At 43.0% G+C, this 27,608-nt stretch overlaps 1 protein-coding gene across 1 annotated transcript in view; it reads right to left on the bottom strand.

The window, feature by feature from the left end:
- Positions 1-1,481: 1,481 nt before the first annotated feature.
- LOC145398945 (protein mono-ADP-ribosyltransferase PARP12-like) overlaps positions 1,482-27,608 on the bottom strand; it is a 79,243-nt gene continuing 53,116 nt past the window's right edge. The window contains exon 2 of the mRNA XM_080271682.1: positions 1,482-3,462. Within this exon, the coding sequence (XP_080127808.1) occupies positions 1,594-3,453 (1,860 nt within the window). The 5' untranslated portion in view covers positions 3,454-3,462 and the 3' untranslated portion in view covers positions 1,482-1,593. The remainder of the gene's footprint in view (positions 3,463-27,608) is intronic.

The raw sequence follows: 27,608 nt of genomic DNA, 5'->3' as shown, positions 1-27,608 counted from the left end.
TCTAACAGATTATGAGAGATACCGTTATCATATCCACCCATGAGCACAGACATCAAATTTATTTACCTTTTATGCACAGTTATTTTAAATAGCCTTTTAATATGAAGATGTCATTACATGATTATTGAATTGACATGATGGTGACTGTATAGAGGGACTGTAAATCGCGAGGGTGATCATATTTACGGTGAACACAGCCATGTCAAAGGTTGTATATATTATTATTTCCAAAAAGTAGTTACATGTAAGGGTAGACGATGTTTCTTACACAAACATTACGGAAGTCAAAGCCATCAAGATTCCATTCTGCGTCTGAAGTCAAAATACACGGATAAACACAAATATCTGGCTCCGCACTAATGATTGATATCACATCAGTATATTTCTCTCACGAGCCAGTCCATGATATCACCACCTATCTAAAGCTTGTTATCTGACGCCGCTATACAAGGTGTGATGCACCTTAATCTACAGAATAGTAACTCCTTTGTATGATGCCCTGAATGAAAGAAAATTGACAAATTATGTGGCCACAACTTCGTATTTCATTCTCCCTCCCCTCCCTCACTCCACCCCACATCCCCCCACCCACCTTCCCTTCTCTCTCTGGCCTCTCTTCTCAGCCCCTCTTACTCCAGTGTGACTTGCCGCGCATAAACAAGCCAGTCTGAGGCACGGGGTACAGGAGGATAGGTGATTACTTATGGCCACGACTGTACATAATATCTGATCAACTATTTTACAAGTATTGCATTACACCATGTACTAAAACCTCTTAGAACCATTACATACATTACTGAATTTGTCCATACTGTACTGTATATATAAAAGTCCTTAACCTCTATATGCCGACTGTCGGTCAGGACTGATGCAAAAAGAGTGGATAGAGACTGCCGGGTGTCGGTGGGAGCTGCAAATGTATTCCCGCCACAGTTTGAAGTGGCCGCCATTTGATCTCATCACCAAAACATAGGGAGAGACTCCCACCACCTCACTCAAGCGTACCTCAGTCTTCTCTGTGACTTAGCCAGGTGTTGAATGATGTTTTCAGGAACTTCTCATCCACCCATCATGCTTCTACCCATGGATACTAGGAAAGGGCTCCGTGATAGTGTCATAGGGCATGCCCTGGACACCAGTGTCTCTAGTTCATCTAGTAGTGGAGAAGTTATCACGCTGACAGTGAAGCCAAAGACATCCTGCTTCAAGCACCAAAAGTTACTCATTTTCTTCACATCCTTACTCATCAATACGACCACCTGGAGACCTGGGGATACTTTCAGTCACAAGAAGAAGAGTTGGTGAGTACGGATGTCTTTCATCTATTTCCCTAAATGCTATACTTTCCCAGAAATGAAGGGCTGAGAAAAGGCTATTTTGGGAAATACTGCCATACTGAGGGGGCAGTCTCACTCAAAATAATGCCAGTGTCAGGGGATCAAGTACAGTACTGCACACAGTAAAAATGAAAAGCTTAACATTATGTATATCAACTGCATATAAAGACATCATAGATGTTCCTGAAAACTGTATATCTTGTATAGCAAATAAAACATTTTTAAGCAAAAGTTTCATTCAGAATCTTGTCTACCACTAGCAGCTGCTAGTATACTTTACAATGTATAGTGGATAATATTCATCTCTATTGTACTTCACAAATATCTGGGAATTTGCTTTGTCATTACAGGTAGTATCAAAACGTCTTGCAGTTTTAGGGTTGAATGGTGGATAGTCCATTTCACAGTTTCCAACTGTCATGGATCCAACTAGTACACAAACAACAAATACTGCCTTCTCATTGTTCTGACATTCACTGTAACTGTCAGACATACGTGCCATATTTGTGAAGTAAACCCCTTGACCATACTTATGTCCAACATTACTTCCATACAGCCTCCAATCCAAGTTAGTACTGCAGATCTGATCAATGACACCGTGTTTTGTACCGTGAAAGAGATACTGTTCATTAATGCTAGCAACATCACCACCATACAGTGTCAACATTTGACGTTTTTTATTTTGGTAGGCCTTCCATAAATGATCATTTTGCATTCTCTTGATGGATGTTATGGTTACACCATTCATGGAATGTTTCATCAGATTCTCTATAAATATGAACTCAGATGTAGCAGGCAACACAGAAAATAGCATGTACTTTTTGTCTGGTGGTAATGACATGAAAAGCTCATCAAACTTAGTTTCTAAGCTTTGCACCAATGTAGATGCAGGTCTTCTCTGTACTTTACGTTGTTTATGGGTTTTCTCATTTCTTTGTGTCATACTGTTTAAATCTATCTCATAATACTGTCCACCAGCTTCAAAGTTATAATACTGTTTGTTAGAGAACTGTTTGTTCATTTCAAACTGATCAGAGAGAGACAGTATAAATAAATTATTTTGGTTTCCACTATCATACTGCTTCCAGGAGCCATCATCTTCCTGCCAGTACCACAGCCATCTTGTGGCAATGGGAAGATCTGATGTGACATCTGACACTGTAGACAATCTCCGGACTTGCAGGGAGGTACTGCCAGAAATGAGCTTCATTTTATTCATGTCAATATGCCACGAGTTTTCACGAGACAAGAGATACTGTAGTTTTTTAAGTCTGTAATTTGATCCAGGAACGTGTTGCAGTGGAAGAAGCTCAACAATATCCACTGAGGCATGGCAATATGCCTGTTCAAGAAAGTCACTCTGTTTATGTGAAAACTGGACCCATTCATTGCCGTCATGAACTTCCCATAAGTAAGGCTTGGCACTGTGAACAAAGGAACAAGGCTTTTTAGTACATGTTTTCATAATATTAAACATGCAAATACTATCATTACTTTTCTTTGTTTTCCTTTCTTTATGGTTATCTTGCAGTGCTGCTCTTATTATATCATCTACCAAGTGCATATCACCTATAATTACTTTTATGATCTTGCTATTGTGTGAGGACATGAAAGTGTGATCAAACTGACAGTTGGTATGGCGGCAGGCTTTCAAGGCCCAGAAACTGCAGACATGCAGCCTCCTGCACAGAGCAATCTGACAACCATTTTTTGAGTTATACTGTGGACACACTCGTAGGCCAACCTTATCCGCCATCTTACGAGAACTTTGAATATCCTGTGCCTCCTCTCTCTCACATTTAGGAACAGCAGGGATGATATAGTTATTTACTAAGTGCTTTGTTGTTTGTCCTGCAGGCTCAGCAACTACTGGTACCTGTTTTGCTACACATGAGTTTTGGGTTGAAGAAACAGTACTTTTTACTGCTGAAGAAGACGCTGTCCTACGAATCTGATGAGAAGTGTATGTGGCTGAGTGTGTGGAGCTGCTTGGTGGCTGAAGAGAGGTGTATGTTGCTGAGTTTGTGGAGAAGCTTGATGTCTGATCATCTGATTGAACTGGAGATGGTCTTGATGGTGGAGATGAGCCTGTTGGCCTCTGAGGTCTGCTGCCCATATTGGATACCTGAAAATATTTGTGTATTAATTACTAATACAATAAATGGAATACTTAAATTTATGCTTCAAGAATTTATTTCAGTCAGCTCTTCATGTATATATATATTTTTTTCCTCATAAACTGTCCCAGAACAAAGGTTCTTAAACCATCTGAAAGCACACCTTAAACAAGCATATTCTAAAATCAGATAATGTTTTGTGGCAATGCAATGGGCTTAAAAAATTACAATACACTCAGCCCTTGGTTATCACGGGTTCTGCTATAGCGTATCTTGCCATCACGCCTGTATAAGAGAAATACCCAAATATCTTTATCACGCACTAAATGCCTGCTATCGCACACCGGAAATGTTTGAAAATTTAAAAAAGGCCGGGCTCCAGTGCTCTGCCTAGCCAAGAAAAGATTCATTCAGTGATTGGTCGTGTGACGTCAGTGCCAGATGAGTGCTGATTGGTCGCCTGACCGAGTCTCACGCCCACCAAACCATTCAAGTGCGCGCCCTCAGACCGTGAACAGAGATAGCGAGAACAATAACCTTTTTTGTGATATGACCATGGTCAACGTACCCCCTCCCCATCCCCCCACCAATGTAATGCTGCAGCACCTGGCAGGGAAATAAAGAAGAGGAATAACCTAAGTTATGCAGATAAACTGGAAATGTGAAACTTACAGACAATGGTGAGACCAAGTGAAGTGTGGGGAAGAAATATAACATCAATGAATCAGTTGTGAGAGGTTTTTATAAGAATCATGATCACATCATAAAACATGCTCATTTTTAGACTATTACATGTTAATATGTGGTACAAAAAGGGTATCTTAGGGGTAAATATTAAGGTCATGGCACCAATTAGAATTATTACCATAAATTTTTCAATTCAGCTATCACGGTGTCGGCTATAGCGCAGCCATAGCGGGACCAATTGGGAGTGATAGCCGAGGGTTGAGTGTGCATTAAAGCAACTGAATGGTTGACTACATGGCAGTTTTATGAGAGGGCTATGCACAGAGTTTTGCATTCATGGAGATGTTTGTAATGCAAATGATGTAAATACAGGCAACCAACTGTACTGCAAATAAATATCTCATGCATAAAATAGTGTACAGTGATCCCTTGGTTATCATATGTAACTGGTACCGAACATGGAGCGTGATAACAGAACTTAGTGAAAACGAATACATAAAACCTGGGGCATTTACCTTACCTGGTACCAGGCACCCCAACTGCAAGCTAAATTTATCTTCTTACAACAATTCAAACCCACTAATACATACATAGTGTTCAGGTATGTACCACAAACACACATAAGTATGGTCAGGTTAACAGAAAGTGATAACAGGGGCACAATAAGTGAGAATATTTAATCTGCTGCCAGGTACACATGCCTAATCGAACCCTTAACCAGCCACTCATCTTGTCCGTAACTGTAGATTCACTAAAGTAAATGTACAGTTTAGATTAAGCAGCAGCAAGACCTTACCAGTTCAACTTTTTTTCTTAAAGTTTGCTTTCCATAGTTTTCTGATTATTATTGAGGTATGCAAAGTTTACAATCCCAAATGGTGTCCAAGGAGACAAATGTCAACTTGTGGTGTGCCGAAGACAGATGGATGCCATCTTAAAACACTATTTTTGGTCATCTTGTGGTGTGCCAAAGACAGATGGATGCCATCTTAAAATTTTTGGTCATCTTGTGGTGTGCTGAAGACAGATGGATGCCATCTTAAAACACTATTTTTGGTCATCTTGTGGTGTGCCGAAGACAGATGGATGCCATCTTAAAATACTATTTTTGGCAAAAAAACTACTCTGATCAATCCACTCACTTGATGAAGTGCTGCCTACTTCTTCCTTCACCTTTATCAATCTTTTCTGTTTCTGCCATCCTCTCTTCCTATTTCTCCCATCTTTATCATCACTTTTAATTACTATTCATTCCTTTTCAGGTAGCTTTACATTGAGCGACAAGCCTAATGGTTTCCTGTATTCCAGGATTTACAATGCTGGGTGGTAACCACATAACCAACCCATGTTATTCCTTACGTTTCAACAAGTGGGTTTGGCCCCTCCCCGTAAAACAGCTAAATCAAAGTCAAACGGCCATCTCTTACAGGATTATGGTGTCTGGCTACAGACATAGATAGATAGTGCTGGGTTATCCAAACCAAGCCTAAATTTTCGTAACAACACAACCTACTGTATTTCCTGCCATAAAATGTGCACCTTCCCATAATGAAATATTGCTTCTCACACACACACACACACACACACACACACACACACACACACACACAGAGTCATGGTTTGGGATAGGCCTAAGGATTGAGGTGACTGGTTAAGGCCACCAACAGTCAGAAGCAAATCACTCAATGGTCATACTAATTACTGGCATTAATAGAAATTTCAATAATGCAGACTTAGATGAATGTGTATTGCCATAAATTATGGGAATGTCGGTGACAGGGACAGCTGGAGCTCCAGTTTCACTAGCTACCAGAATATCTGACCATACCCTTTTGCTGACCTTTTCAGTGTGACACTAACATAGCGAGCAGACCAACATACTCTCTCAAACACTTTCCTGTAACTATCTAATGCACTACCCAACATGTGTTTTACATATCACACAACGTACCCCACAATGTCACAGGGATTGATGCCAGCAAGGGCATGAGGCCAGAAAACTCTGCTGCCGCTACCTAATGCCGGACCTATTGAGGGGTGGCGTGACGCGGGCTCCACCAACGTAGTTTTTGGGGCTAGGTTGGAATGGAGCTCGGATCTATGCTAGAGAGTACAGGACACTGCAGTTCCTAGGCTGCCACTGCTGCCCAGTAGAGAAGTGCCTGAACCAGGGAGTAGCACCCCAGGAGGCTGCCCAATCAGTGGATGTATAATAGCTAGGCAGTTACAGCGCCATGGCGCACATGGAGGGTGTCCCTGTAGCTGTCTTGGCAGGGTGCCCTGAGGCCACTGATGCAGCCACTGGTCATGACTGGTGGGCTATGGGTCCCAGGTCCCATGCCTGGACTTGGGACTTGCGAGTGGGAGGAGCCTGTGGTCTGTGACCATTATTTTATTACCAATTATAAAAAAAGGAGGAAAATCAATGTAAGCCTGAGGAAACTAAATCACCCAAGATCTGAGCAGCATCATGGAATGTGGGTAGTTTGAGGGGTAAAGTGGGGGAAGTGGTCAAGGCACTGAGTGGGAGGTGTGTGGATGTTGAATGTGTGCAGGAGGTTAGATACAGGGAAGGGTCAGCCAGAATGATTACCAGGAGGACTGTCGATACAAGATACTTTGGTAGGGTAGGGCAGATGGATATGGCAGTAGTAGTAGTTTCCTAGGCAGTCTGGCCGAACAGCCCCAAGTCCCTTAGGAAGGCCATGGCTGAGACCGGGCTTTCCCACACAGCTCTCAAAGAGTGTATGTTGTGTTGTTGGTGTAGGTGATTGTGTGCGATGCAGTCTTCCATAATGTGCTTAATAGCATGGGGTGCTGTGTTGCATCCTGGACAGGCATCAGCGATGGAGTCATCCAGCCTCTTCTGGTAGCTTAAGAGGGCTGGATGGTGCCAATATCTCAGCCTGGCCAGGCAGACCCTGTCCTCACGAGGAAGAGAGGATGCAGAAGGGTGGATGTCAGGAGGCCGTGCATGCAGCTGTGTGTTGTCTTTAAGTGACTGAATGGAGCGGTGAGTGATCTGAGTGTGGATATGCTTCAGGAAGCTGGTTTGAGGGGGGAGAGATGACAGTATTTGTGTATGGTATCGTGTGCTGGGTGTTGTTTTGATGTTCCTTGGTGTGAGTGGATGTGCTGACATGTACTGTAGTGGATGTTGCGGGTTTGTGGAGGCTGCAGCAAGAAACTGGGTGCCTCTCATGTCTAAGTGATCCTTGACTTTGAGGACTTTGGTTTCTTGATGTAGGTGATCTGTGAGTGTAGTAGCTATGCAGCCTGTGATTATTTTTAGGGCCTTGTTCTGTATGGTCTGTAGAATGTTGTAGTGTATTTTGGTGAGGTTAGAAGCCCAGGCAGGGCTTGCATAATTCATCACTGAATGTATGTATTGTTTGTATACCGTGGTGGTGGTTTCTTGGTTGTGTCTGAATGTTGTATGGGCAAGTGACCTCAAAGCATTGAGTCTTGGTGATATTTTATTTTTAATGTTTGTGATGTGTTTAAATGACACTGATGTATTGTATGTTACACCAAGGATTTTTGGTGTGTGTGTGTGTGGCAGGGGTGTTGTTTATGGTGAGGTTTGGGATGTGACTGTGTTCTGCTGTCCAGTTTGTGAGAAGAGTCACTGTAGATTTGGCTGGGGCTATTTTGAGCCTGTTTGTGGTGAACCATTCGTGTGGTGTGTTGAGGTAAGGTTGAATGATGTGTGCAGCTGTGTTTGCATTTTGGTGAGTACATATAAGTGTTATATCATCTGCATAGGGAGCTATGTGTATCTGTGGTGTGTGGGGTGTGGGTACATCGTGCATGTAGAGATTAAAGAGTGTGGGGGACAAAACAGATCCTTGGGGGAAGCCGTTTGTGAAGTTTCTGATGTTAGAAGACTGACCGGCAAATGTTACGAGTGCACATCTGCCTGCTAAGTAGTTTGCCAGCCATCTTTTTGTGTTATTGTGCATGTTTGTGTTGAGTATTTTGTTTGTGAGGTTGTGGCGGGGGATGGCATCAAAAGCTTTGCTAATGTCTAGTGTGATTAGGAGTGTTCTGTGTGGTGGGCCTAGCTGAATTCATGCCATCAAAAACTCTCTGTGCAAGGTCTGTAGGAAGGGTGTTTGTGGAGTGTTGTGGCCTAAAGCCATGTTGTGACTGGGCTAGGGGAATGTGAGGTGTGACTGGTTGTATCAGTCATTCAGTGACTTTAGAGGGGGTGCAGAGGAGTGTGATGGGGCAATGTGAGGAGGGTAATGTGGGGTCTTTGTTGGGTTTAGGGATAGTGATGATACTGCCATCCTTCCAGATGTTGGGTATTATGTTGTTTGAGTAGCTGTAGTTTGATATGTTGGTGAGTGCTTGTATGCTTTGTGGTCCTAGGTGTTTAAGGTGAATGTTGCTTATGTTGTCTGGTCCACAGGCAGATGAGTGTTTGAGGTCGCTAATGATGTGCTTCGTCTGGTTGTAAGTGAAAGGTACGTGGTCTGGGTCTGTGGGGAGCTGTCTCTTACATCGGGTGATATGTCGGTCTTTGGGATGGGGGTTTAGATGGCCAACTTGTGAAAAGTGATTGATGAGAGTGTTTACTTGTTGTTTGTTTGAGGGTATGGTGTCTGTTGTTGTGATGGCAGCGTATGAGTGTGTGGTGTTGCTGTTGGAGTGTGTGGTGTTGCTGTTGGAAAGTGTGATGCTGTTTAGTGTTTTGTAGAGTTTGCTGATGTTTGTTTTGTGGTCAGGTGTTTGAAGGTAATTTTTCCAGTTTAGTGTTTGCTGTTCTGATATTTTATTGTTTATTTGAGTGTTGAGTTCTTGTATTTGCTGTACGGTGTCTTGTGTATGGGGTGTTGGGGAGTGTCGCAGTGTCTCTCTTTGTCTGATGAGGCCTTGAATTTCTGGTGTGAAGTTGGGGTTGTGTCTCTTTCTGTTGCCTCTAGGGATGTCTTTTGTCTGCGTTTTGTATAACTGTATTGAAAGTGTGCACAGTGGTGTTGATGTTTGTGATGGGTGCACTGTTTAGTGTTTCGAAATGTTGTTCTGTTTCAGTTACAGAGGCCTCCCCGTTGGCTCTCTTATAGTTAGTGTATGTGTGTTTGTGGCCAGCTGGGGTGATTCTGGTTTTGGTAGTGATGATGACTGGAAGGTGATCAGAATCTAAGGTTTTGACCACTCTCCATAATGTAGTGGGAGCGAGGTTTGTGGAGCAGAAGGTGATGTCTGGAGATGATGGGAGGAAGAGGGCTTGGTGTGGGATATGGGTATGTTGGTCTAGATTGTTCAGTATGAAAAGATGATCTGTCTGGGATTGTAGTACCAGCCCTCTGTCTGTGTCAGGGTTGTTGACATGCCAGGCCGATGACTTGGCATTGAAATCACCACCCAGGACAATGTTGGGTATGTTAGTGATGTGGTGTATCTGTGGAGAGTAATTGTGTGGTACTGTGGGGGACGATTGGGGGGGAATGTATGTGTTAGCGATTGTTATGTGTGATTTGCTACCAGTGTATATTTTAATTGATTGTATTTCTGTTGTGGTGTGACATGGGGGGTTAAGTGACTTTGTGTGTGCACTGGTATCTACAAAGTTGATGGATTTGTGTACCAGGGTGATGAGTCCACACCCCCGCTGTCGGCCTGGTCTTGTTGAATGGTGGTGAAGTTATGAAATGTTGGTGTTTTCTGTGCTCTGTTTATTTTTGTTTCTTGTAAGATGGCAATGTGTATGTTCTGTTGTTTGATGAATTGTGTGAGTTCTTGTTTTTTGGTGTTCATGCCATCTACCCCTGGGGGTTGGGGGGTTTCAAGAATACTACCCCAGTATCCCTGCTTGTCGTACGAGGCGACTAAAAGGGTTGGTGGTGGATTAGTGCCCCACCCCATAAAAAGAACTAACTAAACAAGCGAATAAAGCACCTCGGACCAGGACGGACCATACGTTGACGACTAAGGAACGGACTAAGGACAAGCTGAGAGTGAGAACTTGGAATGTGAGAGGAGTGAATGATGAAGTGAAAGAGAGAGAGATTATTCAGGTGCTTGAGGATGCAAAAGTCAATACATGTGGATTGACTGAAACTAAATGGAAGGTGAAAGGGTTAGAGAATGGGAATATGGTTTAGGTATATGTGCGGGAGTCAACAAGAATGAGAGGGCAAGAGAGGGAGTATGTCTGATGATAAGCAAGAAGTGGAAAGAGAATATAAGAGAGTATGGAACAGTGGATGCAAGGATTGTATGGGTGAGGATGAAAGTAGGTATACAAGCGTGGGCGATTGTATGTGTGTATGCTCCGACAGAGGACCGAGTGGCAAGAGTGCAAGATGAGTTTTGGGTGACAGTAGAAGCAAGTATGGACAAATATGAGAGGAGCAAGAGAGTGCTTTTGATTGGAGACATGAATGGCAAAGTTGGGAATGTACGAGTGGATGGAGTGGTTGGTCAGTGGGGTGTGCCAGCTGAAGTTGATGGGAATGGTAGTGCTTTGGTGGACATCTGTGCTGGTAAGGGGTTGGTAACAGCCAACACCTACTTTCAGCATAAGATGATCCACCGGTATACATGGAGAGTAATGAGAAGAATGGATGGTGAACTTGTTGAGTGAAAGGCAATGATAGACTATGTGTGTGTGGATAAGCGAATGAGAAGACAAGTGTTGGATGCAAGAGTTTGGAGAGGGTGGGGGAATGGAGTCTCGGACCATCACTTAGTGATGGCCAAGGTAAAGCTGCAAAGAAAATGGTTGAGGAGACGAAGGGGAAGACAGGAGGAAACAGCTCCTGTGAGAAGAGTGGAGAATTTGCAAGATAGTGAGAGAATGGCAGAGTATAAGAGCATAGTTGAAGAAAGATTGGGAAGGTATGAGCTAGAGCAGATGGAAGGGGTGGAACACGTATGTAAGATATTCACGGAAGAGATAGGCGCAGCGTGTGAGGTGGTTTGTGGAGTGAGGAGGAGATGCAAGGGTGTGCAAGGGACAGCGTGGTGGAATGATGAGGTGAAACAAGCTGTAGAACAAAAGAAGAAGGCATATGGTGAATGGTTAGCGAGTAGAGGTAGGGGAGAAGATGAGAGAGAGAAGAGAGAGGTATATGTGAGCAGGAGAAGGGAGGTGAAGAGACTGGTGAAGGAGGGTAAGAAGAAAGTGGATGAAGAGTTTGGGAGGAATCAGAGTGTGAAATGGAGGGAGTAAGAAATTCTTTTGGAAGGTGGTAAAGAAAGTAAGGCAGTGTGAAAGGGGAAATAGTAGGGGAGTGAAAGACAGGAATAATAGATTGTTGGTGGAGAAGAGAAAGAAATTAAGGAGATGGAAGGAGCACTTTGAGGATTTGTAGAATGTAGAGAGTGAGAGGAGTGCGAGTATAAGTGGTTGGGGAATGGCTGGGAGAAGAGGAGATGAAAGGAGGGAGGAAGAGATCAGTAGGGCAGAAATAGTGGAAGCAATGAAGAATATCAAGTTGGGAAAGGCCCCACGAATTGATGGAGTGTGTGGTGAAATGCTGAGGTATGGGGGTGAGACTGTTGTGGAGTGGATATGGAAGTTGTGTAGATTGGCTTGGGAAGAGGGAAGGGTTCCAGAGGACTTGAAATCAGGTATAATTGTTCCTTGATACAAAGGAAAGGGGGAGAGAGAAGTATGTGGTAACCATAGGGGTATTTGCCTTCTTAGTGTGACTGGTAAAATATACGGTAGAATACTCATTGATAGGGTTAGGCATAAGACAGAGGAGCTAGTTGGAGAAGAACAAGGGGGATTTAGGAAGGGAAAAGGGTGTGTAGATCATATATTTGTTCGAAGATGTTTAGTGGAGAAGTATCTAGGGAAAGGAAAGAAAGTGTATGCTGCCTTCATGGACTTGGAGAAAGCTTATGACAGAATAGATAGGCAAGGTATGTGGAAGGTATTAAGAATACATGAGGGAAATTGTTGAGTGCTGTGAAAAGTATGTACGAAGGAGCTAGGGCTAATTTGTGAATGGATGGTGAGCTGAGTTCTTTGATCTCAATGTGGGACTGAAACAGGGTTGTGTGATGTCTCCATGGCTGCTTAATATATACATGGATGGGGTTGTAAAGGAGGTGCAAGGTAGGGCAGTGGATGTAGGGGTGGCTTTGATGAATGAGGGTGAGATTTGGAAGATTCCGGTGTTGCTGTTTGCTGATGATACAGTACTGTTGAGTGAAGATGAATGGGAGTTGCAAGGTTTGGTGAATGAATTTGGGACAGTGTGTAGGAGGAGGAAGCTGAAAGTTAATGTAAACAAAAGTAAAGTTATGGTGTTTGAGAGGAATGAAGTCACAGAATGTACAGTAAGGTTGGATGGTTAGGATATGGAGAATGTGAGTGCATTCAAGTACTTGGGTAGTATGATGTGTAAGGATGGAACTTTGGGGGATGAAGTTCATGAAAGGGTACAGCAGGGAAGGAAGGTTGTTGGTTCACTGAAAGCAGTGATGAGAAATAGGGAGGTAAGTATGGAAGTTAAGAAGTCACTGCATGACAGTATTGTGATCCCTGCCCTGACGTATGGAAGCGAGGCGTGGACCCTGCAAGAGGGGAACAAGTCAAGAGTGAAAGCTGTAGAAATGAGTTTACTTAAGAGGAGCATGTGAAGTGACATGGAGGGACAGGTTGACGAATGAAGAAGTGAAGGAACGTTGTGGGGTGGATGTGGATGTGGTTGAGAAGATTAGGAGAAATACACTGAGGTGGTTTGGACATGTGGAGACAATGGAGAATGAAAGACTAAGAGGGTGTATGTAGGTGAGGTGGAGGGAGGGAAAGGGAGGGGTAGACCAAGGATGAGGTGGAGGGATGGAGTTGAGAGGTATACGAGGGAGGGGGGGGTGAGCTGGGGGGAGGGTAGTCAAACGGTGGGTGACAGAGCGACTTGGAGGAGTTTTGTCTGTGGCCACCCTTTGCGGGATTAGGGCGTCGGGTTACAGATAGATAGATAGATAGTTTAACGGGGTTCGAGTACCTGGATATGGCAGTGTGGGTGTGTTGGTTAAGGAGAAATGAGTGGAATATCATGAAGGTTTGAGAGTAAGTAAAAGGAAAATGGATGTGAAAATTTTGTTCGGTGGGGTCACATTTCATCTATAGTGACGTATGCTCCACAGGCTGTCCCTCCTGTTGTCCTCAAGAAATGTGCTTCTGTGCTTACACCCTCCCTAGGTAAACTCTTTCGTCTTTGTCTATCTATCAACTTGCACCTTTCCTTCTACCTGGAAATTTGCTCTCATTCGGTCTGTCCCAAAGAAGGGTGACCATTCCCATCCCTCTAACGATCACCCAACTGCTTTAACATCCTGTGTTTCAAAAGTTTTCGAGTCTGTTCTTTAATTTTTAAAATTTTGTTGTTGCACTTGGCATCTCAAAGGCTTGCGATCGTCTATCTATCTATCTACTGCCAGACGCCTCAATCCCGTTTGGGGTGGCCACAAACAAATCGCCTCCAAGTCGCCCTGTCCCCCGCCATTTCACTGCCCTTCTCCCAACTCACACCCCCCTCTCTCATATACCTCTCCACCCCATCCCTCCATCTCATCCTTGGCCTCCCCCTCCCTCCGCCCCCTCCATCTCACTCACATACACTCTCTTCGTCAGTCTTTCACCCTCCATCCTCTCCACATGGCCAAACCACCTCAAGTGTGTTCCTCATAACGCTTCCTATCACATCCATATCCACACCACAACGCTCCTTTATATCCTCATTCGTCAGCCTGTCTCTCCATGTGACTTCACAGGCTCCTCTTAAATAACTCCTTTCCACTGCTCTCACTCATGACTTGTGTCCTTCCAACTACGTCCAAGCTTCACTTCTATACGTTAGAGCTGGTATCACAATACTGTCATGTAGTAACTTTTTCACTTCCATGCTCACTTCCCTGTTTCTTATCACTGCTTTCAAAGATCGTGCCTGGCATAAATCTTTAAATTCCAAACTGCCCTCTTAAGGCTTCTACCCTTCTATCTGTGCTTTCATCTCCAGCTTCCTTTCTGCTCGTTCTATAGCTGCTGTTGTGGACGGCCACCATTCTTCTCCTAGAGCTATCAATAGCTGTGTTCCTCAGGGATCTGTTGTATTGCCAACTCTCTTCCTTATATTCATTAACCCCTTAGGGGCTAGCGACTTTAACAATTACACAACTGTGTGGGGCGGCATACAGTCATACCCTGGTTTAACAATGCAACTGGTTAAGTAAAAAAAAAAAAATGGCTGGGTGAGGTATCGTATCTTGGGGTAGACTTAACATGTAAAGTGTACAAGGATGCGTTTTTGAGCCTCGGATTTCCCCCCCAACCAAGTCCTAAACCCACCTAAATGAGTCAAAAAAAAAAAAAAAATAAAAAAAAAAAAAAAAAAATTGAAGCCAGTCTAAATGGCGTAACAGCCGTAAAAGACACTAACTAAACCTAAAACCAGTGCCTGTCTCACTTGTACCCAGTCAAGGTAACTGAAGACTGTGATCTCCAACTCGTATTCAAACTCGGAAGCAGCAGCTGCAGCACTGCGTACAATCCCACTATCAGACAGTCCTGGGACAATTAAATACACATGTTATGCATAATAATGTATGAATGATGCAGAACCATCCAAGGTGCTACTTGTTGTGACGGAGAATTGTTGACGTTTTGATAAGGAATTCTCTTGACGAGGAATACAATCGATGATGCGATCGGGACAGCCATTTCAACGGACCCTCTCTATGTCAGTTTTGTTACTGTTCTTGTTGTTGAGCTCCTTGACTTTATTCTTTCTTATTTTCCAACATTTTTTTTTAGAAATTCCTTCATATTTTCAAAGTGTTTTTCCCTTGAACAACCAGAATGTGAACATGATTTATCGATCAATGATGCGATTGGGATAGCCTTTTTTAACATACCCTCTTTCTGTTATTTTATTTACTGTTCTGGTTGCTGAGCTCCTTTATTTTCTCCTCTCTTATTTTCCAATATTTATTTAGAAATTCCCCTGTACAGTGATCCCTCATCTATCCAGACATACACCCACCGCATATTGACTTAGGACCTACACACAGAATTGCTATGGGAGAGTTGTCTGTCTTTGTGTTTCCACCTCTACCAAGTGAATTTCTTGCCCAAGAAGTTACTGGCAACTCCTTTGGTGTTGGCGGGAAGTGGTGAAACACTCAGCACGTCAGTGCTTGCCCAGAAGTGAGACTGGGAGTATACATTCTCATCACTTCGAGCTTGCACCTCCTTCTTTTTTCATATGCATTACTGTTTGCCCTGTTATTTTCCTAGAGTCGAGTTGTCATGCCTGGAAAGTACTGCTCAAGGGATGAGAGGATCCATATCATTGCATGTAGGCAGGATAATCTCCCTATCAACACGATTTTTGAAAGTACTAGACGCGAAAAATCGACCATAATGAAGATACATGCTGCAGTGCGCAGCCTGCCACCTGATGTACCAGAGCACAAGCATGGCGATGGAAAGAAGAGGACAACTTCCAGAGGTACACATACACTTCTGAAGAGTGAACTAATCAAGAATCCTTGACTGACAGCAGCAGAACTGAAGAGAATGTATCCCCAGCTGTTACATGACGTCTAAATTCGAACTATCCAACACCGCTTGCAAAAGGAGTTGGGTTTGCCAAGCCACACCGCAGCCAAGAAACTGCTTCTCACTGACCGCATGAAGAAGCAGCGCATTCAGTTTGCCAAGAAGTGCGCACACTGGACATCGGATGAGTGGAGAAAAGTTATATTTTCTAATGAAAGCACATTTCTAGTGTTCCAGGACGTGTTGCCAAGGTTCGTCGCCCTACCTCCCATAGTCAATATGACCCTTCTTACACGGTACCGACTGTTAAGCATCCACAATCAGTAATGGTATGAGGGTGTTTCTCAGGTGAAATGGGAAGGGGAAGCCTCTACTTTTTTCCTAAGAACTTGATGATGAATGTTGGCCAGTATATTTAAGTTCTGAAAGATCATTTGTTAAACTTTTTGTTATTCATGGTATGCGACTTTTTCATGCACGACTCAGCTCCATGTCACAATTCAAGAAAGGTGACAAAATGGCTTCAGGATAATCGGATTGAGGTCCTCGACTGGCCTGGCAACAGTCCAGATCAAAATCCGATAGAAAACTAATGAGCAAAGATGAAAAAAATCTTGGCAGAGAAGAAGACATCCAATCTGGATGACCTTAAGACTGAACTGACAAATGTTTGGTGCAAAGAAATGTCCTAAGATTACTTTAGAGATCTATGTGATTCCATTCCAAAATGCATCCAACTGGTCCTGAAAAACAAAGGAAACATGATTTCATATTAATGAATTGCATTTCATGAACAAACATTGTGATATACTATGATTTCTGAGCTTTTTAATACCTTGTGGGGGGAAGTCCTAAGTCAATTTGCGGTAGCTGTAATAAAGCCAAAGGCAGTCTGGGTAGTGGCAACATCCGGATAATGAACACTATTCCCCTACCATACCCAGACCCTACCTATACTCAACCTCCAACCTAACCTATACTATTTGTGCAGTACCTATGCTTAATTTGGCAGTGTTATCAGGTCATTCAGGCATATTAAGACATCAAAACACACAAAGGAATATCCAAAGTAATGATAAAGACCAAGATAACCATGCAGAGAAAACAATGAAAACCAAAAAACACCCTACCTATACATTATTGCATGTACAGTACCCCTGCTTATTTTGGCACTGTTTTCTGGTCTTTCTGCCATATACTGATATCAAAACATATATAGGATTATCCAAAATAACTTTCAACACCAAGAAAGCCATACAAAAAAAGAAAACTGAAAACCAAAAAACACCCTACCTATACACCACTGTATATACAGTACTCTTCCTAATTTTGGCACTGTTTTCAGGTCAATCTTCCATATTAAAAAAAAAAAAAAAAAAAAAAAAAAAAAAAAAAAAACGACTTATATACTACTGCATGGACAGTACCCCTCCTAATATTGGCACTGTTTTCAGGTTAATCTGCCATATTAGACATCAAAACACGCATAGAAATATCCAAAGTAATGCTAAACATCAAGAAAACCAAGGAAAAAAAAATGATAACCAAAAAACACCCAACCCGTACACTGCTGTATGTACAGTACAGTACCCCTCCTAATTTTGGCACCATTTTCCAGTCATTCTACCATACTGAGACATCAAAACACACATAGGTAAATACATTAATGCTAAATATCATGGAAACATTGCATAGTGAGGAAAAATCCATAAAAAAACAGAAGACGGTTTTAAAACTGGTTATCTGTGACGAGTGACAGCTCCCAGGCCTCAAAAAAAATTCCACGGCCAAATATGTCACCGGAAATTAGTTACTGCATATTGGTATAAATGGTATACTGTCATCTTCGCTGTGCTTATACTATAAGCTAATAAAAACACACAAAACTGATAAGCAAAAGTATAGAAATGCAGGGAGAATAAAGTGTTCAGGAGTAAAATTTACCTTCATATAACTTCCCACCATCCTAGTGTAAAATTTTGCCACCACCTTTCTAGAGTTAAGCTTATACTGTATCTAGATGCAGAACTTCGTGAGCTTTCTCGTGGCAGCTGCTGTTTGCAGATGATACTGCACTGGTGGCTGATTCAGAGGAGAGATTGAGACAGTTGGTAGAGGAGTTTGGAAGGGTGTGTGAAAGGAGGAAATTGAAAGTAAATGAGAATAGGCGTACAGTGATGAAGTGTACGAGGTTGGTAGATGGTAGGGGGATGAATATAGTTTTGAATGGTGAGTTGCTTGAGGAGGTAGAGTGTTTTAAATATTTAGATGTCGTTCGCTTAGAATGGATGTAAAGAGAAGGCTGTATGAGGGTGTTGTGGTACCGACTGCGTTATATGGGGCTGAAACATGGAATATGGGTGTAGTAGAGAGGAAAAGTTTGAATGTAATGGAGATGAGGTGTCTGAGGAGTATGTGTGGAGTGATGCGTATGGATCGAGTGAGAAATTATGAACTGCGAAGGAGAACTGGAGTTGTTCGGGAGATGGCTGGTAGAGTTGAGCAGAGGATGTTGCGATAGTTTGGGCATATGGAGAGAATGGATAATGAGCGATTGGTGAAAAAGATAACTAGATCTGATGTGAGAGGTGTAAGGATGAGAGGGAGGCCATGAATAGGATGGATGGACAGTGTGAAGAGAGCGCTGGATGCGAGAGGGATGTCTGTTGAGCAAGGAAGAGTGGCTGTGCGTGACAGAAATAAGTGGAGAGAAATTGTGAATGAATAAATGATGACACAGCCCTGAGGGGATATTCTCCCGCATTTGGTCTGATCAGCTAGTCAGGTCAGGTGCGGGTAAGGGGATGGGTCTATTATGATGTGGCAGGAGTAAACCAGCTCTGCTGTCGGGCCCTGCTGCGGATGTCACTGATTGCACTGCGCAGTTGACCCTTGTGCGGTGTAATACGGTGAGGATCTGTCCCTTCTCCTCTTTGGGGCTAAGATGCAAATGAATGTGTTTGAATGGATGAGCAAATGGGGAGTGTGTTGTCCTGTCTCGGCTACCTCCTTTTCCTTGGGGGAAGCAGCCTAGGTATATAGATAGATAGATTGATTCTAGTGGCCACTTCAGAATTTCAATACAGCTAACAGTAGTCGAATAAATGGCAAAAAAATTTGAAAACACACAAGATAGTGTTATCACCGCTGAGGAGTGTTGGGACTAAGGGAATGAGGGGGAAGCCAGGAGGGTATGGAGGAGGGAAGGGAGGGGGGGAGAAGCGAGGCTGTGGGCAGGATTCTTCCCCTTCTATGAACAGTTGGACAGGCACTTTTACCATACACTTACTTGTGGCTTGTGGTCTGTTAGACGCCGAGTAGCCATGCAGAAACACAACTCAAGGTGACCTCGGTAGAGGCACATCCAGATAAATGAGGGACTGCCATATTTTCAAAGCACTTTGCCTTGAACAACCCGAATGTAAACATATGATTATTTATCGACTGATGATGCGATCCGGACAGTTTTTTCAATGGTCCCTCTTTATGTCATTTTAGCTATTGTTCTGGTTGCTGAGTTCCTTATTTCCTTCTCTCTAATTTTCCTACCTTTATTTAGAAATTCCTTTGTATTCCCAAAGTGTTCTTCCTCGAACAGCCCAAATGTAAACACATGATTTACTGATGTCATGATTTTCATCAACGCATGAAATACTTTCTAAGGCTTTCGTAATTATTAATACCTGTATTTATTTAACGTTATTATTATATATTCCATGATAGGTTTGATGACAGTCCAATGGTCAAACATGAAATATTCTTTGATGAGTTGCCTAGTTGTCCACACTGTTTTGTACCTCATCTGATGGGCGAGAATCTGTACCCCAAATGACAATGGTCACTCCACCTAAGACTATCTATCTATCTATCTATTGCCAGACACCTCAATCTCATTTGGGTTGGCCACAAACAAATCGCCTCCACGTCTCCCTGTCCCCCGCCATTTCACTGCCCTGCTCCCAACTCACACCCCCCTCTCTCATATACCTCTCCACCCCATCCCTCCATCTCATCCTCGGCCTCCCCCTCCCTCTTCCCCCCTCCACCTCACTCACATACACTCTCTTCGTCAGTCTTTCACCCTCCATCCTCTCCACATGGCCAAACCACCTCAGTGTGTTCCTCATAACGCTTCCTATCCCATCCACATCCACACCACAATGCTCCTTTATATCCTCATTCGTCAGCCTGTCTCTCCATGTGACTCCACAGGCTCCTCTTAAATAACTCATTTCCACTGCTCTCACTCTTGACTTGTGTCCTTCCAACAACGTCCAAGCTTCACTTCCATACGTTAGAGTTGGTATCACAATACTGTCATGTAGTAACTTTTTCACTTCCATCCTCACTTCCCTGTTTCTTATCACTGCTTTCAAAGAACCAGCAACCTTTCTTCTCTGCTGTACCCTTTCAAGCACTTCACCCTCCAAACCTCCATCCTTACTCATCACACTACCCAAGTACTTAAACGTACTCACATTTTCCAATTCCTCACCATCCAACCTCACTGTACATTCACTGACTTCACCTCTCTCAAAGACCATCACTCTACTCTTCCCTACATTCACCTTCAGATTCCGTTTCTTACACACTCTCCCAAACTCATCCACCAAGCCTTGCAGCTCCCCTTCATCTTCACTCAACAACACAGTATCATCTGCAAACAACAGTACAGGGAGTTTCCAAACACTATCCTCTCTCACCAGGGCCACTCCAACATCCACTACCCTACCTTGTATCTCTTTTATTCCTCCATCCATTTACAGATTGAACAACCATATAGACATGACACATCCCTGTTTCAACCCACCCTTCAAAGAGAAAAATTCACTTAGTTCACCATCCACACGCACTGCAGCCTTAGCACCATCATACATACTCTTCACAGCATTCAACAACTTCCAATCTACTCCATATATTCTTAATACTTTCCACAATCCTTGTCTATCCACTCTGTCATGTGCTTTCTCCAAATCCATGAAAGCCGCATACAACTTCTTTCCCTTCTCTAGAAACTTTTCCACTAAAGATCTAAGAATGAATATCTGGTCTACACAACCTTTTTCCTTCCTAAAGCCTCCCTGTTCTTCTCCAACTAATTCCTCTGTTCTTTCTCTAACTCTGTCAATAAGTATCCTACCATACACTTTTCCTATTATACTAAGAAGACAAATGCCCCTATGATTACCACACACTTCTTTTTCCCCTTTTCCTTTGTACAAGGGAATAATTATACCTGATTTCCAATCCTCCGGGACTCTACCTTCCTCCCAGGCCAATCTGCACATCTTCCACATCCATTCCACTACTATCTCTCCCCCATGCTTCAGCATTTCACCACACACTCCATCAATTCCTGGGGCTTTCCCCAATGTAACTTTCTTCATTGCTTCCACAACTTCTATCCTACCGATTTCTTCCTGTCTTCTCATCTCCCTCCTTCTCCCAGCCATTCCCCAGCCACTTATACTCGCATTACTTCCAACCTCTATGTTCAACAATTCCTTAAAATGTTCTCTCCATCTGCTCACTTTTTCTCCCTTCTCCAATGGTAATCTACCATTTTTATCTTTCACTCCCCTGCTAACTTCACTTCCACCCTGTCTTACTCTTTTCACCTCTTTCCAGAACATTTTCTTACAGTCCCTCCACTTTACACTCAAATTCCTTCCAAATTCCTCATCCACTCTCTTCTTACTCTCTCTTACTAATCTTTTCACCTCTCTTTCTTTCTACATATAACTCTCTCTTCCTCCTCTCAGCTTCTTCCACGCCCCTATTTCTCATCCATTCATTGTATGCTTTCTTCTTTTGTGCCACAACCTGTCTTACCTCTTCAGTCCACCACGCTGTTCCTTGCACCCCCCTCCGTCTTTTCTTCCTCCCACACACCACATCACATGCTGCACATATTTCTTCTGTAAATATCCTGCACACACCTTCCACATCCCCCATCTGCTCCAATTCATATTTGCCCAATCGTTCCTCCACTTCTCTCTTATACTCTGCCTTTTTCTCATCTTCTTGTAACCTTTCCACTCTCTTTGCAACTACTCCTCCCTATGACTAAACACATTAATCTGAGTCTAAAAACAGTTTATAAATCAACCTAAACACAAAATTTAAGTCTAAAATATCATCAGAATCGGTAAAAAGTCAAAACCCATCGCAAAACCAGGGATATGCCTATGACAGGTGGGGTAGGGTGGTATTTCTACTCCCATCACTACTCTGGGGTATCACATCTGGGGGTATTGTAAACTCGGGTTTCCTTGTATTTTCGGAAAAGTAACTTATCAAGGAAAAAGCCTAAACATGGATAAATCAACAAAAATGGATGAAAAACGAAAGTAAGAGGTGTTACTTACTTGGTAATATGTCTCTGCTGGCTGCAGAAGAAGGAGGGGATGAGTGAGGGAGGAGCGCAGGCAGGCAGCTTATCATCAGCGCACCTGGGGCAAGGCTAGCAGACTCCTCACTCATTTTCTTTTTCTTCACCACTGAACACTAAATTTATCATTTATCCATTCTTTACACTGTTCAATGTCTTCAAAATCTTATGTATGTGTTTTCTATTTTACTCGAACACTTACAACAATAAAACTTACGTTCGTATACAGTATTCTATTTTACTTGAACACTTATAACACAACTTATGTATGTATATTCTACTTTACTTGTTTCAAGGCTTCGGTGGGTACAGGACAGGACAGTAGGTGACAAGGATGCCATATCGCCCAATTTCACCAATAAATTAGCAGAGAAAATGGCCAGACATTATATAATGATGCCCGCCTCCTCGCGCACAGACATTAAGTAATGTCACCCGCCTCTGTACATCGAAGTCTATCCACCTATACGCTGATGATTCCACCCTTCACCTTTTCATTTCCTTCCTGCAGCGTCCATCTCGGCAGTTACTCCAGCATTCAAGGGATGAGGCTATGACACACCTAATGTCTGACTTGGCTCATATCTCTGACTGGGGTAAAAATAATCTGGCTGTTTTCAATGCATCAAAAGCTCAGTTCTTACATCTTTCAACCTGACAAAATCTTCCACAGGAGTACCTTCAAATTTTTAACAATATCCAGCTCAATCCTGCATCATCTTCAAGCTTACTTAGGATTTCCTTCTCTCGGGATTTATTTTGGAAAGAACATTAGTGGTAGGTGGTGGTGACCATCATCCACTCACTTGATGTAGTGCTACCTACTTCTTCCTTAGTCTTTATCACTCTTTTTCTGTGCCTGCCCTCCTCTCTTCCTATTTCTCCCATCTTTCCTGTCACTTCTTATTGCTTTTCTTTCCTTTACAGGTGGCTTTACATTGAGTGACAAGCCAAATGGTTTCCTGTAAGTCAAGAAACCATTTACAACGCTGGGTGGTAACCATATAACCAAACCATATGTGCTCCCTACGTGTCAACAAGTGGGTTGGTGAAGGGTTACTGCCCCTCCCCGCAAAATAAATAACTCAAAGTCAAATGGCCACCCCTTACGGGATTATGGCATCTGGCAATAGATAGATAGATAGATATCACCTCTCTAGTAAAATCGGCTTCCAAGAGACTGGGTGTGCTAAGCCAATTCCATGCTTTCATTACCCCCGCGCAGTTGCTGACTCTATATACGGGTTTTATTCGCCCATGCGAAGTACATCTCTGTGTGGGGTGGCTCCACGCATACAGCTCTTCTCAACAAGGTGGAGTCAAAGGCTTTTTGTTTCACTAACTCTCCTCCACTTATTGGCTCCTTTCAACCTGTCTCTTCGCCGCACTGTTGCATCTTTATCTCTTTTCTATCGCAATTTCAATGGTCACTGCACCTCTGAGCTGTCTGCTTGCATCCTTCAACCACTATGGTGGGCATGTAGCACCCGTTTAGCAACAAACTCTCATTCTCTAATGCAAGAGTTAACTGTTACTCCCAGTCCTTTATGTATGCATCATCTCTGGAACTGTCTCCCTCTGTCTGTATTTCCTACTGCCTATGATCTCCAGTCATTCAAACTCAATGTGTCCAGGCATCTCAAAATGAATGGGTCTTGAATCTGGTTCTCTGTTACCTTGTTTTTGTTTTTTCCTGGAAAGAACAATTTGCAGGTTCCTGGCCTTTGGTTCCTTCTTCTTTGTGTGTGTGTGTGTGTGTGTGTGTGTGTGTGTGTGTGTGTGTGTGTATATATATATATATATATATATATATATATATATACAGTAATATCTCAAATTTCGACAGTTTAGAATTCGATGATTCAAATTTCGATGCATTTTGGAGTGGTCTGCCTACCTTACTTTTCGATGCAAATTCGCGAATTTTGATGCTCTCAGGGCCAGACTCCAACCAAAAGAAGCAAAGATATTATGTTTGATGCGAACCAAAATGCTAGAAGTGAAGGAAAATTTTAAGAAAAAGTATGAACCTAACCTAATATCGTATGTAACATGTGCTTTCAGGGCCAGACTCCAACCAAAACAAGCAAAGATAATATTTTTGATGCGAACCAAAATGCTAGAAGTGAAGGAAAATTATAAGAAAAAGTATGAGCCTAACCATATGTGGACATGCATTTCACTGCAATTTAGTTGTATGTATTTTCTTTGTATTTTCGTCACAACTTACCTGTTTCAAAATGGCAAGCAAGAGTGGTTCTTTGGGTAGCAGTGGTATTGTACGAGAGCAGCCTGGCACCTCTAAATCTTTGCAGCCAAAGGAGAAATGGCAGTACAGGAAAGGGCAAAAATACACCAAGAATACACTTGGTAATCTTTTCATCCTCAATAATCTTCATCAACATACCCATATCCCACACCAAGCCCTCTTCCTCCCATCATCCCCAGACATCACCTTTTACTCCCCAAAGCCCACAACATCCTAGAGAGTGGTCAAAACTCTTGACTCTGACCACCTCTCAGTCATCATCACTACCAAATCCAGAATCACCCCAGATGGCCACAGACACACATACACTAATTATAAGAGAGCCAACCGGGTGGCCTTCACAACTGAAACAGAACAACACTTTGAAATATTAAACAGTATATCCATCACAAACATCAACACCAATGTGCACACTTTCAATACAATTATTAAAAATGCAGACAAAAGACATCCCCAGAGGCAACAGAAAGAAACACAACCCCAACTTCACACCAGAAATTCAAGGCCTCATCAGTCAACGCAACACACTACGACACTCCCCAACACCCCATACACAAGACACCATACAACAAATACAAGAACTGAAAACTCAAATTAAGAATAAAATATCAGAACAGCAAACACTAAATTGGAATAATTTTTTCCTAACACTTGATCACAAAACAAACACTGCAAACTCTACAAAACATTAAACAGCATCACACTCTCCAAAAACAACACTACACAATCACACGCTGCCATCACAACGACAGACACCATATCGTCACCCTCATAAAGAATTTGCCTAAGTCATTTTTTCTAGTTTTCGGGAAATCGAGAAAAACCTGACTCATTTTCTTAACTTTTAAATAACTTAGGCTGAAACTTGAGGTGCATTTTAGACCACTCACACCCTAGACCTGGCAATGGCAGCCATACCAATAGGTGCGCCACGTGATGAAGAGCTGATTAAGGCAAAAATCCAGAAACTGCCAAAAATTGACTTAGGCAATTTCTTTATGAGGGTGACGATATACTCAAACAAACAACAAGCAAACAGTCTCATCATTCACTTTTCACACATCAGCCATCTAATCCCCCATCGCGATGACCGACGTGTCATCTGACATAAGAGACAGTTCCCCACAGACCCAGACTTCGAACCTTTCGCTTACAGCCAGATGAAGCACATCATTAGCAACCTTAAGCACTCATCTGCCTGTGGACCAGACAACATACACCTTAAACACCTTGGACCACAAGGCATACAAGCACTCACCAATATATCAAACTACAGCTACTCACACAACATAATACCGAACACCTGGAAGCATGGCACTATCTTCACTATCCCCAAACCCAACAAAGACCCCATGTTACCTTCCTCACACCGGCCCATCACACTCCTCTGCACCCCCTCCAAAATCACTGACAACTGGTATTATAATTAGTTTCACCTCACATCCCCCCAGCCCAATCAAAACATGGTTTTAGGGACTACACTCCATAAACACTCTTCCTACAGACCTTAGAAAGTTTTTGATGGCATCAATTCAGCTAGGCCACCACATAGAAAACTCGTAGTCACACCAGACATTAGTACAGCTTTTGATGCCATTCCCTGCCACAACCTCACAAACAAAATATTTGACATAAACATGCACAATAACACAAAAAGATGGCTGGCAATCTATTATGCAGGCAGATGTGCACATGTAACAATTGCTGGTCAGTCAATGAACATCAGAAACGCCACAAACGGAGTCCCGCAAGGATCTGTTTTGTCCCCTACTCTCTTAAACCTATACATGCATGACATACCAACACCCCACACACCACGAATACACATAGCTTCCAATGGGGACAACGTAACACTTACGGTACATGTACACAGCAAAATGCAAACACAGCCACGCACATCCTCCAAACTTACCGCAACCCACTACACAAATGGTTCACCACGAACAGGCTCAAAATAGCCCCAGCCAAATCTACAGTGATCCTTCTCACGAACTGGACAGCAGAGCACAGTCACATTCCACACCTCACCATAAACAACACTCCCCTACCACACACCCACACACCCAAAATCCTTGGTGTAACATAATAATAATCATCATCATCTTCATCATCATCGTCATCATCATAATCATCATCATCATCCGGACCTCTTTCCCACCCAAGGGCAGGGTGTCAGGCATAGCAATGTCCAGACAGCACAAACTTGCCCAGTCCAATAGGCCACGCTTCCATTCACTCATCATTCAAGCCCTCGGAATCCTGGCTCTACCGGATACGCAAAAACATTCATCACATTCTGCAGCTTCACACAAACGTATCCGATTGAGTCAATCTGGACACTGCCATGCTCACAAGGATGCCAAAATCCCTGATCATGCACTTCTCCTCACAACATTCATCCAGCCAGCTCGATCTCGTCATTTCCCTTGCCTCACCGACTTCCAAACCTCTCTTCCTCAAACACTCATCCACCATATCTCTCCATCTTCTCCTTGGCCTACCTCGCCTCCTCCCTCCTTTAAATTCACTCAGGTATACCTTTTTCACCACTCTAATGTTATCCATTCTTTCCACATGACCATACCATCTCAGGACACTCTCTTCGATTCTCGTGTCCACCGACTTCCTCACTCCACACCTTTCACGAATCACATTGTTTTGTATCCTATCCACCCTCTGTACTCCATATATATTCCTCAGCAGTCCCATCTCCATTGCTCTTACTCTTGACTTTTCATTTTCATGCCACACCATAGTCTCACACCCATATGTTAGAGTTGGCACTAACACTCCCTCATGTAAGCCTTGTGCAGCTGCAACACTCAAGCCTCTGTTTCTTATCAAGGCCTTCATTGCACCAGTTACTTTTCTTCCTTGTATCACTCTACTTTCAACTTCTTTTACACGTTTTCCTCTCTTTTCTGTCACTGTACCCAAGTATTTGAACTCACCAATTCCAGTCTCTCTCCATTCACTGTGACATAACACTGGGAGTCACCCTTTCTCTCAATAACCATCACTTTACTCTTCTCTACCTTTACTCTCACGGCACGACGCTCACAGACATCAGCAAAACTCTGCACTAGCCTACCAAGTTCTTGTCCGGTACTTGCAAGCAGTACTGCATCATCAGCATACAACAAATTTGAGATATTCCATCTATCACCATTCATTACCAATGCCATCCCTCTCTCCATTACTCGTGTTTTTACTTCTCTCATCACCCCATCCATATATATATTGAACAACCATGGGGACATCACACAACCTTGTCACACACACA

This window comes from Coenobita brevimanus, chromosome 47 (assembly GCF_032717465.1).
Source record: "Coenobita brevimanus isolate Jiangsu-jjx chromosome 47, ASM3271746v2, whole genome shotgun sequence".
Lineage (NCBI taxonomy): Eukaryota > Metazoa > Arthropoda > Malacostraca > Decapoda > Coenobitidae > Coenobita > Coenobita brevimanus.
This window is presented reverse-complemented; position numbering and strand designations above follow the sequence as displayed.